Source organism: Abramis brama (assembly GCF_963993115.1).
Source record: "Abramis brama genome assembly, chromosome: 3".
Classification (NCBI taxonomy): Eukaryota; Metazoa; Chordata; class Actinopteri; order Cypriniformes; family Leuciscidae; genus Abramis; species Abramis brama.
Window position 1 is genome coordinate 26,907,700 of NC_139965.1, and position 15,124 is coordinate 26,922,823.

Genomic DNA, 15,124 nt, shown 5'->3' on the forward strand with positions numbered 1-15,124 from the left:
GTGAAGCATATCATGGAAACTAAACTAGGACTGATGTCTTGCAAGAGATATATTGTAATGCCACAATCTTTATGAAAGCACACATTTGAAAATTGTTTTACAAAGATAAACTATATTTACAAAATTCAAGTTTGTATCACTACAATATAAAAAAAGTGCATCAATGTTGTAAAAAAAAGTCAAATAGTAAATGTCCACCTCTGTTATTTGAGATTGAACAATGAGCATATAGTAAAAAAAAAGATGTATAATTATTTAGGGTATTAGAGAAGGATAGTTTATAAAAATGTAATAAAGTACATAACAGTTCATTTTTCTATTCAATAAATTACGACCACTAAAAAAAAAAAAAAAAAACAGAGCTACAAACTCCAGTGCCTAATATTATATTACATATAATAACAATGGCCATTACAATAAAGTGAGCCAACTTTTGCACTTTTTTCCTCCAAGATGTCCCTTTTTTCTAGATGTCAAAGAAGAAGCACCAGAAAACATGGCTGTTTTATAGTTACAGCACTTTGAGGTTTCTCTTGTATATTCTCTTGTCTCTTGTCAGACACTGGATTTGGCCAAGGATCAAATGTATTGACTGCGATTCCAAAGACCCTGTGAAAAAAGTTATTTCCTTTGAATTCATGTCAAAAGTCAAGCTTTTCACTCGAATGCATCTTCCAAAAGTCTCTCTTTTGATATGTCTCTCAGAACAACATCCTTTAAGCGGTTGTGGACATCATGTCATCTGAGGGGTTTGATCTGGAGCGAGAAGAGAGATGGAGACCCATCTATAGGGTCGGCTCAGTAAGCAGTGCAGGCACGATGTGGATAATTGCAGTGTTTTTCATGGTTGAACAACAGGTCGTCCAGTGCGCAGAGCATATCCCTCGGCTTTATTCATTGCCTCAAGTTCTGTTTTTCTCTCTTTCTCCCTTTCTCTCAGTTTCAGAGACGTCTAATGTTGCTGTTGGTTGGTCCCTGAGATGTAGGCCTGTCTGAACCCTCTTGAGCAGCCTGCGTTATCGCTCTTCCACCATCTTGCCATTAGCCTCATTCTCAGCTTCCTCGCGTCTTTTCTGCCTTTGGAAAAACCCCAACTAGTTGAGTGAAAAAAGAAAGAATAAAATATAACAAAAAAATAAAAATAAGAAAGATATTCAAGATTCACTAATCAAATAATTGATCCAATCTTTCTATGCATACAGTGCATGTATCTATCTATCTGTGTATCTATATATCTGTCTGTCTGAAGTGAGTCTGTCAGTCTGTGTGTGCTTATAAATGTAGGACACATTACCTTCCAGAGAGCCAGAATGAGGAGAGAGAGGAGTAACAGGCCTCCAAGTGTGCTGCCAATGATAATCCAGATGGGAACACGGTAATCCTCCTCTTTCCTAATCTCCAGGATTATCTGTGAAAACGCATACAAAGGAAAAATGTAAAACACTATACTGCTTTATGAGAGATGTCGGCTTGTATATCTTGCCACTGACACATTTCATGTTTTATCAAATGTTTCATCTGCTGCAGCTGAGATCAGATTTGCTGATGTTAGAATGTATGTCTATTTCCTGTCCTGCCTATAGATGGCAGCACCACATAGTAATAAAGAAAAGAACAGAACTCAAGTGTGCTGCTGGTCCTTTCGGTCCCCTTGGCTCCAGATTCTTTAACTGTGGTGAAACAACTCACACAGTAGCTAACCAAAGGACACACAGATGTGTAAAGGGAAGGTTCTGGCACGAGAGAACCAGCGAGCCTAATTGCGTAAAGTCAAATATTCAGTAATGTTAGCATAGAGGTATTTATGTTTCATGCCTGTGTACAATTGTTCTTAACTCTTTCTGACAGATGAATGAAAACACATCGTTTGTCCATGTTTTTCTCCCTCAATATTGCCAAGGATGGAGAAGACAAAAGCAACCTCTCATACTAACCACGTCTTCAAGTATTCGGTCATGGATTTATATTTACCTATTCTAAACATGTTGTCCAGCAATGTTTATGTAACGTGGCTTTCTGTAAATGCTGATGTGTACAGAGGATGACTCACGTGTCTGACCGGCCTCTCTTCAGGCAGAAACATGGGGCTGGAAGGGTTCAGCTCCACTGAGGCTGTCGTAACCAGCTCAAGGGTTTTGAACTTCAGCTGCCGTGACAAGAAAAACAGTTTTCAGTTTATCTGACAGATACTTACTCCAGTGGACGTGTGAAAGTGGGAGAGGACCAGCACTAGAAGTGAGAGGCTAGAGAGGTAGTAGAAAGAGTCAGTGTATTTGGACATTTAAGCCACATTTGTCATAAATTGTCTGAATTTCATTGCATTAGATACAAAATATCAAATCAACTGGAATCTACAAACAAATGATGCTTTTCTCAGAGCTAACAATTTTTCTGAAAAAAACCCTGATCTCAAGGTGATTTTTAGTGCATTTGTTAGTTGTTTCACTAACATACAAATGTCTTAATTTTGAACAATTTATCCATTGATTTGAAATCTGAAAAAAACTTGACAAGTGTGCAAAATGTAAACAAAACCAGATTTAGTTACAGTATGTCTCTAATTACTGCTCTAGTCACAGTTTTGCATTGGTTTTGGGGGATCCTCTTGACTAAAGACTTCATGTTTTGTGCGAACACTATGCATTGATGTCAGGTTCTGCCCACATTGTACTTCTTCATCTTCATCAGACTGCTACTCACCGCATGCAGTGCATCAGTACGAAGGGATCCGCCGATTTTCACGCTGACGTCTCTGTAGGAAGGCAGGTTGACGGTACACTGTACAGGCACTGCCAGGGTGTTGGAGTAGTTCTGTGCAAAGGAACAAGAAACATTTCTCTCACAAACAGACAATCTTACAGATGAAACCCAGCTGCTTGTGGTGGAAATCTGACATGCGTTAGAGTTGCATTACAAAACTCCCCACCTCAGACATATGAGAATCTTCAAAAACACAATAACATTTCTAGAACTGATTGAAGATGAACCACATTTACCAATAATAAGCTTTATTTATGGCACAATTTATTAAACTTAAGTGGCTTTATTCAGAGAGTATAAACCAACTATTTTGCAGAGAAGTGCTTTACTGCTATGCATTAAATCAGCACATCTCATATCTGAAAGCCCCTAAATCACGCAAACTTTAAAACGGCACAAACCAGACTTTTATAAAGTGTTAAAGTGCTAGCCTGAATGTGGCGCAAGCTTTGTCTGTGATAACAGGCAGACACTATAAGCCTGTGCAGAAAGGGTCTTACCAGTCGTGATGTTCGTGAGAGGTCCTCTGGAGAGGCTCGACTGTGTGCCACATGCTGAGGGGGGATACAATGACTTCCACCAACCTGATGGAAAAATGACACAAATCACTATTAATATCATTCCTGTAGCTCAAACAGTAGAACATGGCCCTAGCAGCACAAAAGTCATGGGTTTGATTCCCAGGGAATGCATGAACTGAAAAAAGTATAGGCTACCTTGATTGATATGTAGATCACTTTGGATAAAAGACTTAAAGTGCACCATTTATGCTATTTTAAAGGTTCCTAATTTTGTTTTGAAGGTCTCCTGCAATAGGCCTACATGCATCCAAGGTCAAAAACACATTAATTGTCTCATAATATACATTGCACATCATCTCATTTCTCTTAGATTCTGAAAACGGTTTGTTTGAAGATTCAGTCTCTTTAAACCCCACCTTTCCACGACCCTACTCTGCTTTGATTGGTCAGATGAGTCTGTCTGTCGTGACTGGTCTACCGCTTACAGCACGTGTCAGAAACGAAACGCCTATTATTATACCTAAATTTCAGCTCCAGAGGCCCACTCAGCACTTGATACACACTGATACGAACGATAGCATCGGTTTATCTGTATCAATTCCAGTGTAAGTCCTCATTCTTTTGAAGTGCATCAAAGTGGATTCACAGCACTGAAAACAGCGTCATCTCGACATGTCACCAACACAAACCAAACTCTTCCAGGCCTCAGCTACATCAACAGTGTTTGAGGGCGGGTCAAAGTAGACGTTGTTCACCGGCAGCCAATGAAGACCATAGTATTGTAGTATTGCAAATGTATTACATTGGTATGTAGGTATGTAATAAGAAGTAAGACTGGATTTTTTTAAAAATTCTGAATTGATTGTTTCTTTTAGAAGATGATAACTTTGTTATGCACTTTGATCTTAAACATTTTGCAGACCATTTTCATTTATGAACAGCTATATTATACACTGCATGAAAAGTAATATTTGAAAAAGCATAATGATAGAACTTTAAGACTTAAAAGACTTGAAAACACTTTGTGACTTTTTAAATCTGAACAGATTTTAGAATACTAGGCATACACTTGCCAACTTTGTAAACTTATCCAGACTGTAAATAGATGCAAAAATCTGATCGAAAGGGCAAAACATTTTTGAAAATCTAAAGGAAAATCTGATGTATAACAGGTAGAGTAAAACTATAGTCTAGTTGTGTCCTCCTCACCTGGTCAATATGGAAATCTCTGATCTTCAGGAGTTGATTGCCATTTTTCGTGACCTCAGGGATTGCAATGTACAGTTGCAAGTCTTGGACTGGAAAATAACCAAGGTTCTTGATCTGTGATGCATAGAAGAAACATGTTTGGTTTTTTGAAACATCAGTTTTTGGGGTCCTGCTCTCTTTAGTAACAGATAGCTAAGGAGTGGACCTCACCTGAAAGGTAAAGTTGAATGGAGGGTTGAAATCACCCGGTTCTTCTAGAGAGATATCAGGTTTAAGCTCATATCGGGTTGGGTAAAACTCCCTGTGAGAATGAAAATATATTGTAACTATTCTAATTCCCACAACCACGCATATTGATTAGAGCGTTTAAACAAACACATCTATCTCACCTTGTGAAAAGCAGATCAGCTTCATATTTTAGAGTGTAGAAAATGTCATTAATGTTATCGTGTAGGACAACTTCCTCACCCTCACTGCAGAAACATAAGAACAAGCATGAGAAACCTCCCAGGCAGATACACTCACCCTGTAATTCACTGTGCAGTGACGTTCGGTAGCGTTTATGAAAAGTTTAACATTCCAGCTTAAGCATCATTGTTGTCCGGAATCCTTTTTCCTCAGAGTTTCATAACATTCTAAACCATCAACTATGCTCTAGATACTTTAACTGCAGTTACGACATCTAGCTGATTTCAATCTGAGTGTGGCCATTTAGTGATCCAGTGATCCATGCATATTTTGTTTTTTGTTTTGTGGTCCACAGGACAAAAGTTATATGATTTTCGAACTACATTTTTTAAAGCAAATAATCTGGCTGAAATAGTACAGAATCGATTATCTCAGATAGATGTAAGACCGGCTGAATGTTAGCTGTGTCCTACCTGGTAACCTCCAGAACGAGCCGTACATGATCCAGCAGCACAGAGTGACTGAATTCAAATTCCAAACGAAATGTTACCTGGGGAGTAAGAGACAGAGTAATGTTTAATAAAAACAGCCACATGATAGTAACACAAGTGACTGACTAGTGTTAGTAGGGTTTTTTTTTTTCAGACAAAAAAGCAAAAAAAAAACCCCAGAGCTTTAGCAGAGGATTTAGGAGTGTAGCCTACAATAACCTGCCTTAAATGTGCAGTAAGCGATTTTTGAAAAACGCTATTGAAAAGTGTATCGGACTGTGCACCAAAACACACTTGTAGTAAATCAGCAGTAAGGGGCGTATACACTAATGATGGGGGAGGAGAGAGAGCTCAGTGCACAAGACAAGATATTAGCAGAACGACTATAGAAAAAGAGAGCAGAGAAGGCAGAGAAAATGCAAAAGAGGAAAAGGCCAGGGGAATATAACTTTAAAAAGACGGGCTACGATCAGGCAAGAGGTAGGACCCGCATTAACATTAGAGAAGATTTCCGGTGCTTGAGAGACCTTAAGGTGCAGGAAGGCCTGGATGCCGAGGTTGTTTTATTTCTTCTCGATATGTGAGTAACGTTGTTTTGCTGTGTTTCACAGAACTAAGATATGCTGTCTTTACTGAGGTCAGATAAATCCCATCACATAGAGACTCTTTCACCTAGATATCATCATATAGAGACTGTGTCTGTTCCCCGAATTAGGAAATACAAAAAACTCCCAAACAAAAAATTCAACAGATGTTCAACAAATAAAAAATAGATATAATACAGATGAACAAATGATAAAGCTCGGGTTGCTGAATATTCAATCCCTTACTTCAAAAGCACTTATTGTTAATGATATGATTACAGATTATAACCGAGACATGTTGTGTCTTGACAGAAACCTGGCTAAAACCAGACAATTACATTACTTTAAATGAGTCCACCCCCCAAGATTACTGTTATAAAAACGAGCCACGTCTGAAAGGAAAAGGGATAGGTGTTGCTGTAATCTATAGTAATATCTTCAGAATTACAGAGAAGTCTAGTTTAAAATAAAATTATTTTGAAGTGTTGGTGCTTAATGTAACACTATCTAGTGTAAATGATAAATCACGCTTGACATTTGTGCTAGCTACTGTATACAGGAAACCAGGGCACCATACAGACTATCAAATAATTTGAGTTAGTACTGGCTGCAGATAAAGTCCTAATTGTTGGTGATTTTAATATACATATAGATAATGAAAAAGACGCATTGGGATTGGCATTTAGAGACATTCTGAACTCTATTGGAGTTAGACAACACGTGTCAAGACACACTCATTCTCATAATCATACTTTAGATCTAATATTGTCACATAAGTAATATTGCTTTCACTTATTGATGACATCATACCCTCGGGTGGCAGGCACAGCAGATTCCGCCATAGTCGTTGCCTGTGTTGCATCGAGTGTACGTGAATGTGGGGGTGGAGGCTTCAAGATAGGGGTGTGATCCTTTTGGGCAGAGGTGTGTTTGTTTTGTTGATTTGTGAACACACATTTACAAAAAAAATGTAAAGTGCTGCAAACGCAAGCTCCTAAATCATTATATTCAGAGGTTATATCCAGAACATTCTACAATGGCGTTTTAAGAAAAAAGGTTACTGAAAGTTTGTTTGGCACTTTATATAATTTATAGCATGCTAAAGTCTAGTTTTTCTTTGATTCATTCTAACTACAGTAACATGCTCAAACAAATGAGTTCATCCCTAGATTTTGAGTTCCCTTGCCTCCAAAAATCAGATTTAACGCCTGATCACATCCAAAAACCTACATTTTAAAATATGAATCCATAGGCTGTTTCCAGGGCAAACAGCATTTCTGGATATAAAAGAATGACACAAACAGGCCAAGACCCTGCTATTCTACAGACCAATAACATCATTTTTGTGGGAGAAGGCACTTCATCTGGCACTGCTGGCTATTCTCTAACCACCACATGAAGTATTAACTTCCATATCCTGCATATACATCACTTAAAAGTGGCAAAACACAGATACAAAAGATATAGACTCTCCCAAAGAAAATCTACTGCAGTTCATGAAGCATCTGCTCAATCCACCACTTATAAGGTGATCCAAGTCTCCATACAGTTAAACATACAGTTATTTTTTTTCTGTTATTTGATAATATACTATAGATACTATAGGTGTTGTTCCAAAACTGCATGACATTCTACCTTCTGTGAAAAATAAAAGGCAATATTTTGAAGAATTGTTCTAGTCGATACAATGAAAATCAGTGTGGTCCAAAACAACACTAAACCCCATTGACTTTCATTATATGGACACAAACAAACAAACAAACAAACAAACAAACAAAAAACAAACAAGCAGCAACAAAAACACAGGAACATTTTTCAAAGATTTGGAACGACATGAGGGTTAGTAAATTATGACAGAATGAATTATGAAAATGTAAATTTTTATGTGAACAATCCTTTTAAAGCACATAAATTGTTTTTTAGTTTGATTCTTGCTTAGAGAAATGGAAGCACTTGGACACAGCTATAACTACGTGGGCAAACTCTTCATTCCCTCTTGGTGAGTAGTGGCACAAAGCAGCATGGAAAATCCTTTTTACATTCTCTCCTCCTGAGTTCTCCTCCTTTTATTCCACTTTCGCACCATCTCAAACTGTTCTGAGCTGAACCAGGCTCCCATGTGGGCCCATAAAATCTCTCTCTGTAGCCACAAGTGTAGCTCCAATGACCTCCAAACCTCAAGAAAATGAATCAGGACTCTGTGAGAAGCTGCTGACCCGTTTCCTATCAAAGCAGTGCCCTAGCACAGGACAGACTTCTGTGGCCCAGGTCATGTGATTGATGGGCTCTGTACGGATGTAGTAACTGTTATGCAGTAGTATTCTTGCATTACATTCCTGCCTTATGTTTTTCTTTTTCTGGAGAGGGCCGAACATGAGCATAAGTAAAAAAGGACACTAAGTGAATCATTCTGTGACTTAAGGGTGCTGGTGACCTTGTGAATTTATTTATGCCCCATGGAACATTCCAGACATAAAGATTTGGTATGTCTGCGACAGATTCTGACAGTTCTGCAGATGGGTAATGTGAAGAAGTCTATAGGGTTTTTGACTGTGTGGTCCAATATGTTTGTGTAAGCAAGGCTTTCTAGAGCACAGACGGCTAGTGCTGAACATGGCGATAAAAAATTCTCACATTAGGATTATACATTATATAATTCTGCACATACGATAATATGCAATCACTGGTGAATTGTTAGCTGTGCACATATGGCTGGAGTACAGCGTGTTAAAAGTTACTATATTAGTTACATTAAATTTGACTTGGCTAAGGGTCCTAAAAAACATCACACAATCCCCAAATAATTTTTTGGGCTAGAGGTTTTTGAGATGGTACAGTGTAACTGTCTAACTGTATAAATGTTGCAATGTCAACTCACCTGTGACTTTGCTCTCATAAAGGGTGCACTGATATTGCAAGATTTCTCATATTTTCGCTTGTTCTCACTGCGGCAGTCTATATGTATATCAGAGTTATCCTATAAATAAAGACAGAGAGATCATTTAACTAACAATTACAGTAAACAATAGTAACAATAACAGTAACAATTACTACTGCAGATGCATTTCTAGAACGTCCTTGTCAGGTACCAAACAACCAAAGGTATTAGAGTGATGTACCTTCACTATAAGGCTGGAGAAGCGTAGGTTTGGAGTGAAAGTGATGTTAAGCTGGGCTCCATATGCGTTCTCCCCTCTGTTTTCTAGACGTACATCCACTACCATCCTCCTTCTGGATCCCTCCATAATGCGTTCGGAAGGTTCTGCTGCTGTCTGACTCCGACATATCAGACTGCCTGCCCGAAACGCCTGGGCACAGAACTGCCTGTAGAGCATCAGAGTGGGCATGAGCATGTGAAGAAGTGCGTTAGCATGTGTGTGTGCGTGACTTATCCTACTTGCGATTCATTAGATCAGTCTGAGATTGTAACACCAAGTCTGGAACACAATGGTCGTCTTCATCACACCCGTTCCAGAAGGGAAGCTGGAGAAAACCAGGAAGAAGAAAAAAAAACCGCAAAGTGCCATTACATTTATATGTATTAATATGCATGCAAAAGAGTTTCATAATGTGTGTTAGTGTTGTTAATGAAAGATATATAGTGTGACAATGAAGTTTCCTTTGACCTACAGACCTGTGTTTTCACAGTAGTTGGCCAGCCATCATCCAGAGCTGGGCCTTGATCCAGGTCCAATAGCTCCGTCTCTACAGTGAATATAATGGGCCTGGCGTAGTCTGTAGTCTCCTGTATCAACATTACAATATCATAAATCTCTCAATATAAATAAATGGCTATGAAAGAGTAACTTGGAAGAATATAATTTGCTGCTGTAATGCTAGAAAGTGAACTTAATAAAATAGGAATGCTGTTCATCTGAATGAACAGACATGAAAGTACATAATTAATAGAACCAATAATGACTTGGCAGTTATCACAGATTATATTATCATTATCAATGATTTATGCAATGCAATGCACCATTATGATACTGTAACCTAAGAGGTGAAAGCTAACCATGACGTGGAAGTAGATGTGGTCACAGGTCTCCTCTCCAGGAAGCAGTGTAAGATTTTGAGGCTGCTGGCGATCTGGATCATCAAACACGGCTCGAGGGTTAAAGCGCTTCTCCTCAAAGAAAGCACTATAGCTGAGAGCTAAGAGAAGTGGAAGAAATAAAGTGAACATACAGTGAAATATTTACTCATCACTTTACAAATTATTTGCAAATAATGCTAGATAGCATGTGTTGGTATATACGCTAGCATTCAAAAGTTTGAGGTCAGTACGATTTTTTTATGTTTCTGAAATAAAGTATTTTATGCTAACCAAGGCAGTATTTTTTGGATAAAAATACAGTAAAAAAAATTATATTGTTATTACAATTTAAAATAACTGTTTTCTATTTTAATATATTTTAAAATGTCATTTTACATGATTCTTCAATACATGATTCTTTAATATGCAGATATGGTGCTAAAGAAACATTTATTATTATCATCAATGTTGAAAACAGTTGTGCTGCTTAGTATTATTTTGTGATATTTATTTCAGGATTCTTTGGTGAATATAAAGTTCAAAAGAACAGCATTTGAAACTTTATACATTATATTATAAATGTCTTGAGTGTCTCTTTTGATCAATTTAATGTGTCCCTTCTGAATAAAAGTATTCAATTCTTACTGACCCCAAACTTTTGAATGGCAGATTTGAGACAGAGATTTAAGACACTCTAGAGGTGAAATTGATGATACTCCGGAGATCTGAGAGCAATTTGTGAGTTCTAAGGCCTTAAAAGATAGAAAATCTAATCTTAAGGAAAACCCCTTTTAAGAGCCCTGAATGACGAGAGGATGTTCGGCTATCTGACAAGGTTCAAACAGAGGTTTTAAGCTGAAAGACACTTTGAACCTTTAAAAGACCTCTATAAACCTCATAAATGTGAACCAGTAAATTACACACTCAACATTCATAACCCTGCTAAGCACATTGGTGAATTAGAAAAAAAAATTTTCTCCTTTTATAATGTCCCAAATGTCTGATTTCCCAGATGATCATAGAGAGATGACATGTCTTAGTCTTTGAGACCATTACGTTGGTTTCACAACCATGACATTTTTGATGAAGATGCTCTGGGGTCGTAAAGGTTAATTAAAAACAGTTGTTCTGCTCTGTTGTCCCATACATTACACAGGAACCTGACCTTACAGCACATGACTTTCAAAACAACATATGATGGTCACCGAGGCCTTAAGTCAAACTGCATGTGTCAAACCCTAGACCTGTCCTGAGGGACCTGTCCTGAGGGACTGAGGCTTTTTTTCTTTCCTTTCACACCATTCCAGCTTCTATGGCTATGTTCATGGCAAGAGCCAGGTTTAGTTATTCAAAAATAAAACTAAATATGTTTTTTTTCTAAAAACCTTAAGACTAAATATGGATTTACTTCGTTAAAAACCTTTTGAAAAGTATCAACAGAATAGAGCATTTGCCTCTGCTGTGGAAACTGAACTATGGTCAGGGATGCAGATCCATCTGTGTAAATTGGGGGTATGTTGTGGGAACATTGGGCCTCATTCACCAATATCTTCCTAAGAATTTTCTTAAGTTTGTACTTGATAAACTTCCTAAGAAAAGTCTACGTCGGATTCATGACATGTTCTTAAACAACAGAATTGTTCGCACACGTGTTCTTAGGATTGATGAATCCCACGTCTTTGTAATTGAAATGTCAGTTGTTCCCAATTAGCATAAGAAAACGCCCGCAAATTCCCATATAAGGACATGACACTTCAGGGCCGTGTGCAAGAAAAGTTGGAGAATGTCCAAAAGCCGCACAGACTGTGGTGGTCCACCGATCACCAAACGAAAAAAGAACTTCAGTAATTCTGAAATATAAATTCTACTGCAACAGGTAAATGCCAAACGAGGAAAAATATTTGATCTAATCATCTTAATTGCTGATGTAAATTGCAGTGTTAGTGTTTCTTTGCATACTATGATTTGTTTTTTCAACAAATGATCAGAAATATATCACAGTAAAATACTATCATTGTAAACGACTATAGAATTAAATAAAATGCAGTAACCAATTATTTGGAACAAACTGTCATCTCTCAAATGTGCATAAGAGTGCTCTTGAGTGTGCCTAGATTTTGTTCTTAGCTAAGAACAAATCCAAGATAAGAAAACATTAGTGAATGTCAGAATCATCGTAAAAAGTGTGTAAATGGGGTTTAAGAACACATTTCTTCGTAAGAACGGTTGGTGAATGAGGCCCATTGCTCTTATGTTCAAAAATTGCTGGTGATAATCATTTGGATGTGTTTTTGATTTTTGGTTTCTCGCTAAATCCAGATCGATTTTAGGCTTTTTGAGACTCCATGGAGGAATTTTGCAAAAATGTGTCTTTTCCAAAATGTTTAAATCCACTTTCAGAACCTCAGATGGGTTTTAATGCATTGACCAAATGGACAGATGTAACTTGGTTTTGTAAGAATGGAGAAACTGGAAGAACTGGAAGAGAGAGTTTTACTCTCTGAGAAAACAAAGGAAATTAATATTTGAACTCTCTTGCTACAGTATATTACCGTCCCCATTCGAGACACGATCACACTTGAGTTGATCACCTCCCAATTTACACATCATTCCCTTCACCCATCCCTACCTAAATTCACCCAAAAATCTATATGGTTTAATATAAACAATTATCATACAGTATTATACATGTTTGGCATCATTTGAAATGACTGGTACAGATGTCTCATTCGCAAAGAAGTAAACCAAAAGTTAAAAAAGTTCTTAAAGTCTGCGTGAACCGGAAGTTGCAAATTACTTTTCTAATAATATAATATTGAACAGAGGGCAGGGTTTTACTTTAGCGCTCCTCCTCTACATCTCTGCTCATAGCAGACTAACCCAAGCCGTCAAACTGACGTCATCAGAGAAGGAACGCCATTCCGGACCGGAAGAAACTTTTCAGATTTTGATTAAAGTTTACCACGGCAAACAATTTTTTTTCTGTGTATTAACTTGCACAGATGAATTGTTCACCACAAGACTAGTAATATGCGCTAACAAAGTAAATAGGGTCAATTTTCAGGTGGACTTTAAGAGTTTAGAGAGAACTTGCACACAGAGGAGGGTGTGTCTTCCAGGCAAATGGCATCCTGCTCCCAAAAGGTGTAAACTCTGAATGCAAATTCCCATTGTTAGCAAATGTTTCCATGTGAAAAAAGTTTCTGTCTATATAAAGAAATGCAACAAGAGGCTCAGCGCGATTTGTAGCTCAAATTAGCCTGTGATGCAGAGTGTATGCAGGCACTCTGCATCATGTATTTTCTAATGTCAGGTTCACATCTTTCCTCTTTATTCCAGAGAATTTGATGTTTTGTATTTATTATCTTTGAACTGATTATGAAATTGGCATGATACATTTACCTGACATAATAAATTGTTACATTTGATTTTATTCTGACTCTGAAATTGTTTTCCCAAGTAGATTAAACGGATTTGTATGTTACCGCAAGACTGCGTCAGATTAGTGACGACTAATATTTGGCACTAATTCAAATGTACTTGGTTTGCAAAGACAAGAAGTGAATTTCCGTTTAGGGCAGCAAAAATGCTGATTGACCAACCTAAATTTGGGTGTGTCTTCTTACCTCTGTTTTAATTTAATGTTACTTTAGATAAGTGTACGTGGGAAACCACGGCATGCCAATCCAAAGCTATTATAAGAGAAGTTAAGTTGGTCGACTTATATCTGTAGTAGTGGCCATACCTCTACTGAAGTAAACGTTACTTTAATTTCAAGTGTATGCAAAATCATGGGGGCTATATAAAAGTATATTTGATTGTGTACGTGTGAATGCGACCATCTCAGGTATATAGCCAATTACCTCTGTTTAGTGACCCAAAACTGACGAGTTTGTGATCTAAACTAAACAGAAGGTGTGAGGACCTCAAAGCGACACAGTTTCCTAATATGAACGGGTAAATATAAGTAAAGAGTTAAAAAGAATAATCAAACATTCGCTCACATTTGATGATGCTCAGATATCATTAAAACCTTTTTCATTTATGGAGTCAGATGAAATATCGAGGTAATACATATGAGAAAATGTATTGCATTTAATCTTGTTGTGTGTAGGAAAGGAAAGGAAAGGAAAGGAAAGGAAAGGAAAGGAAAGGAAAGGAAAGGAAAGGAAAGGAAAGGAAAGGAAAGGAAAGGAAAGGAAAGGAAAGGAAAGGAAAGGAAAGGAAAGGAAAGGAAAGGAAAGGAAAGACAGTAACACGCAGAGACCTTCACCCGTTCTATCGGATACCGCCATTGGACAGATTTAGACAAGCTTACAGTTTTCTTTTATCTATTATTGAATGCTGACTTGAAATGCTGCTCAATAGGCTGGATTTTCCTTATTTGTTTTAAGTTTGATTGTATATTTTAGAGCCAACTTTAGCAGTCTGATTTCCAAGGAAGATTCATTGGGTTCCACTTCCACATATAAACTTTTGACCAGTGCCAATCGTATGCCTTGGTGGTGTACAGTCTCCAAAAGTCATATATATTATTTCCTGGCTGATTTCCTGGTTTGTGAGCACTTGAAACCGTTCTGTGTTGACCAGGATTGTATTTTGTTTATCTTCAGTTGGATTTCACAACATGTTCTTTCCAAGTAAAATCATCACGAATATAACTTTCAAGACAGACAAGATGGTCTGTAGTGTTTCGACCTTCTGAGGCATTTTAAAGCAGTAATGTAGTCTGCCAAACTTTGTCACTTCTACTTAGTGTTTTTGCACAGCAATGACTTCATGTGTAGGTAGAACCCATAAAACACAATATTCAAACCATTCACATCTATTATATCTGGAACCATTTATAACACTATTCACTTGATTTTTTTGGCTACCTGACACAATATTACACATGCTAAAAAGACTTTTATACTAATTTAATTTGTTGTTTCAGCCAGAGTCATCATTCAATGTGTCTACTTTACTTCTAAACTTCCAGAACTAGCTAAGCAGTTTTTCTTTTCCCCTCCCAAGGCAAATCTTGAATCAACAAAGCAACAAAGGAAAGATCAAGAGATTACTGTATGTTGAACAATTCATCACAACTGAATATTTTTCAGGCTAATAGGTGGC

The 15,124-nt window shown here is 37.4% G+C and overlaps 1 protein-coding gene across 1 annotated transcript in view; it reads right to left on the reverse strand.

Annotated features, from left to right (window-relative positions):
• Positions 1-32: 32 nt before the first annotated feature.
• Positions 33-15,124, reverse strand: part of itga11a (integrin, alpha 11a) — a 51,742-nt gene continuing 36,650 nt past the window's right edge. The window contains exons 17-30 of the mRNA XM_084108031.1: positions 9,989-10,128; positions 9,608-9,718; positions 9,371-9,456; positions 9,093-9,297; positions 8,852-8,950; positions 5,372-5,448; positions 4,880-4,963; positions 4,701-4,791; positions 4,491-4,604; positions 3,261-3,344; positions 2,701-2,811; positions 2,051-2,146; positions 1,295-1,408; positions 33-1,094 (exon numbers count right to left, since the gene is read on the reverse strand). Of these exons, the coding sequence (XP_083964157.1) occupies positions 1,017-1,094; positions 1,295-1,408; positions 2,051-2,146; positions 2,701-2,811; positions 3,261-3,344; positions 4,491-4,604; positions 4,701-4,791; positions 4,880-4,963; positions 5,372-5,448; positions 8,852-8,950; positions 9,093-9,297; positions 9,371-9,456; positions 9,608-9,718; positions 9,989-10,128 (1,490 nt within the window). The 3' untranslated portion in view covers positions 33-1,016. The remainder of the gene's footprint in view (positions 1,095-1,294; positions 1,409-2,050; positions 2,147-2,700; positions 2,812-3,260; positions 3,345-4,490; positions 4,605-4,700; positions 4,792-4,879; positions 4,964-5,371; positions 5,449-8,851; positions 8,951-9,092; positions 9,298-9,370; positions 9,457-9,607; positions 9,719-9,988; positions 10,129-15,124) is intronic.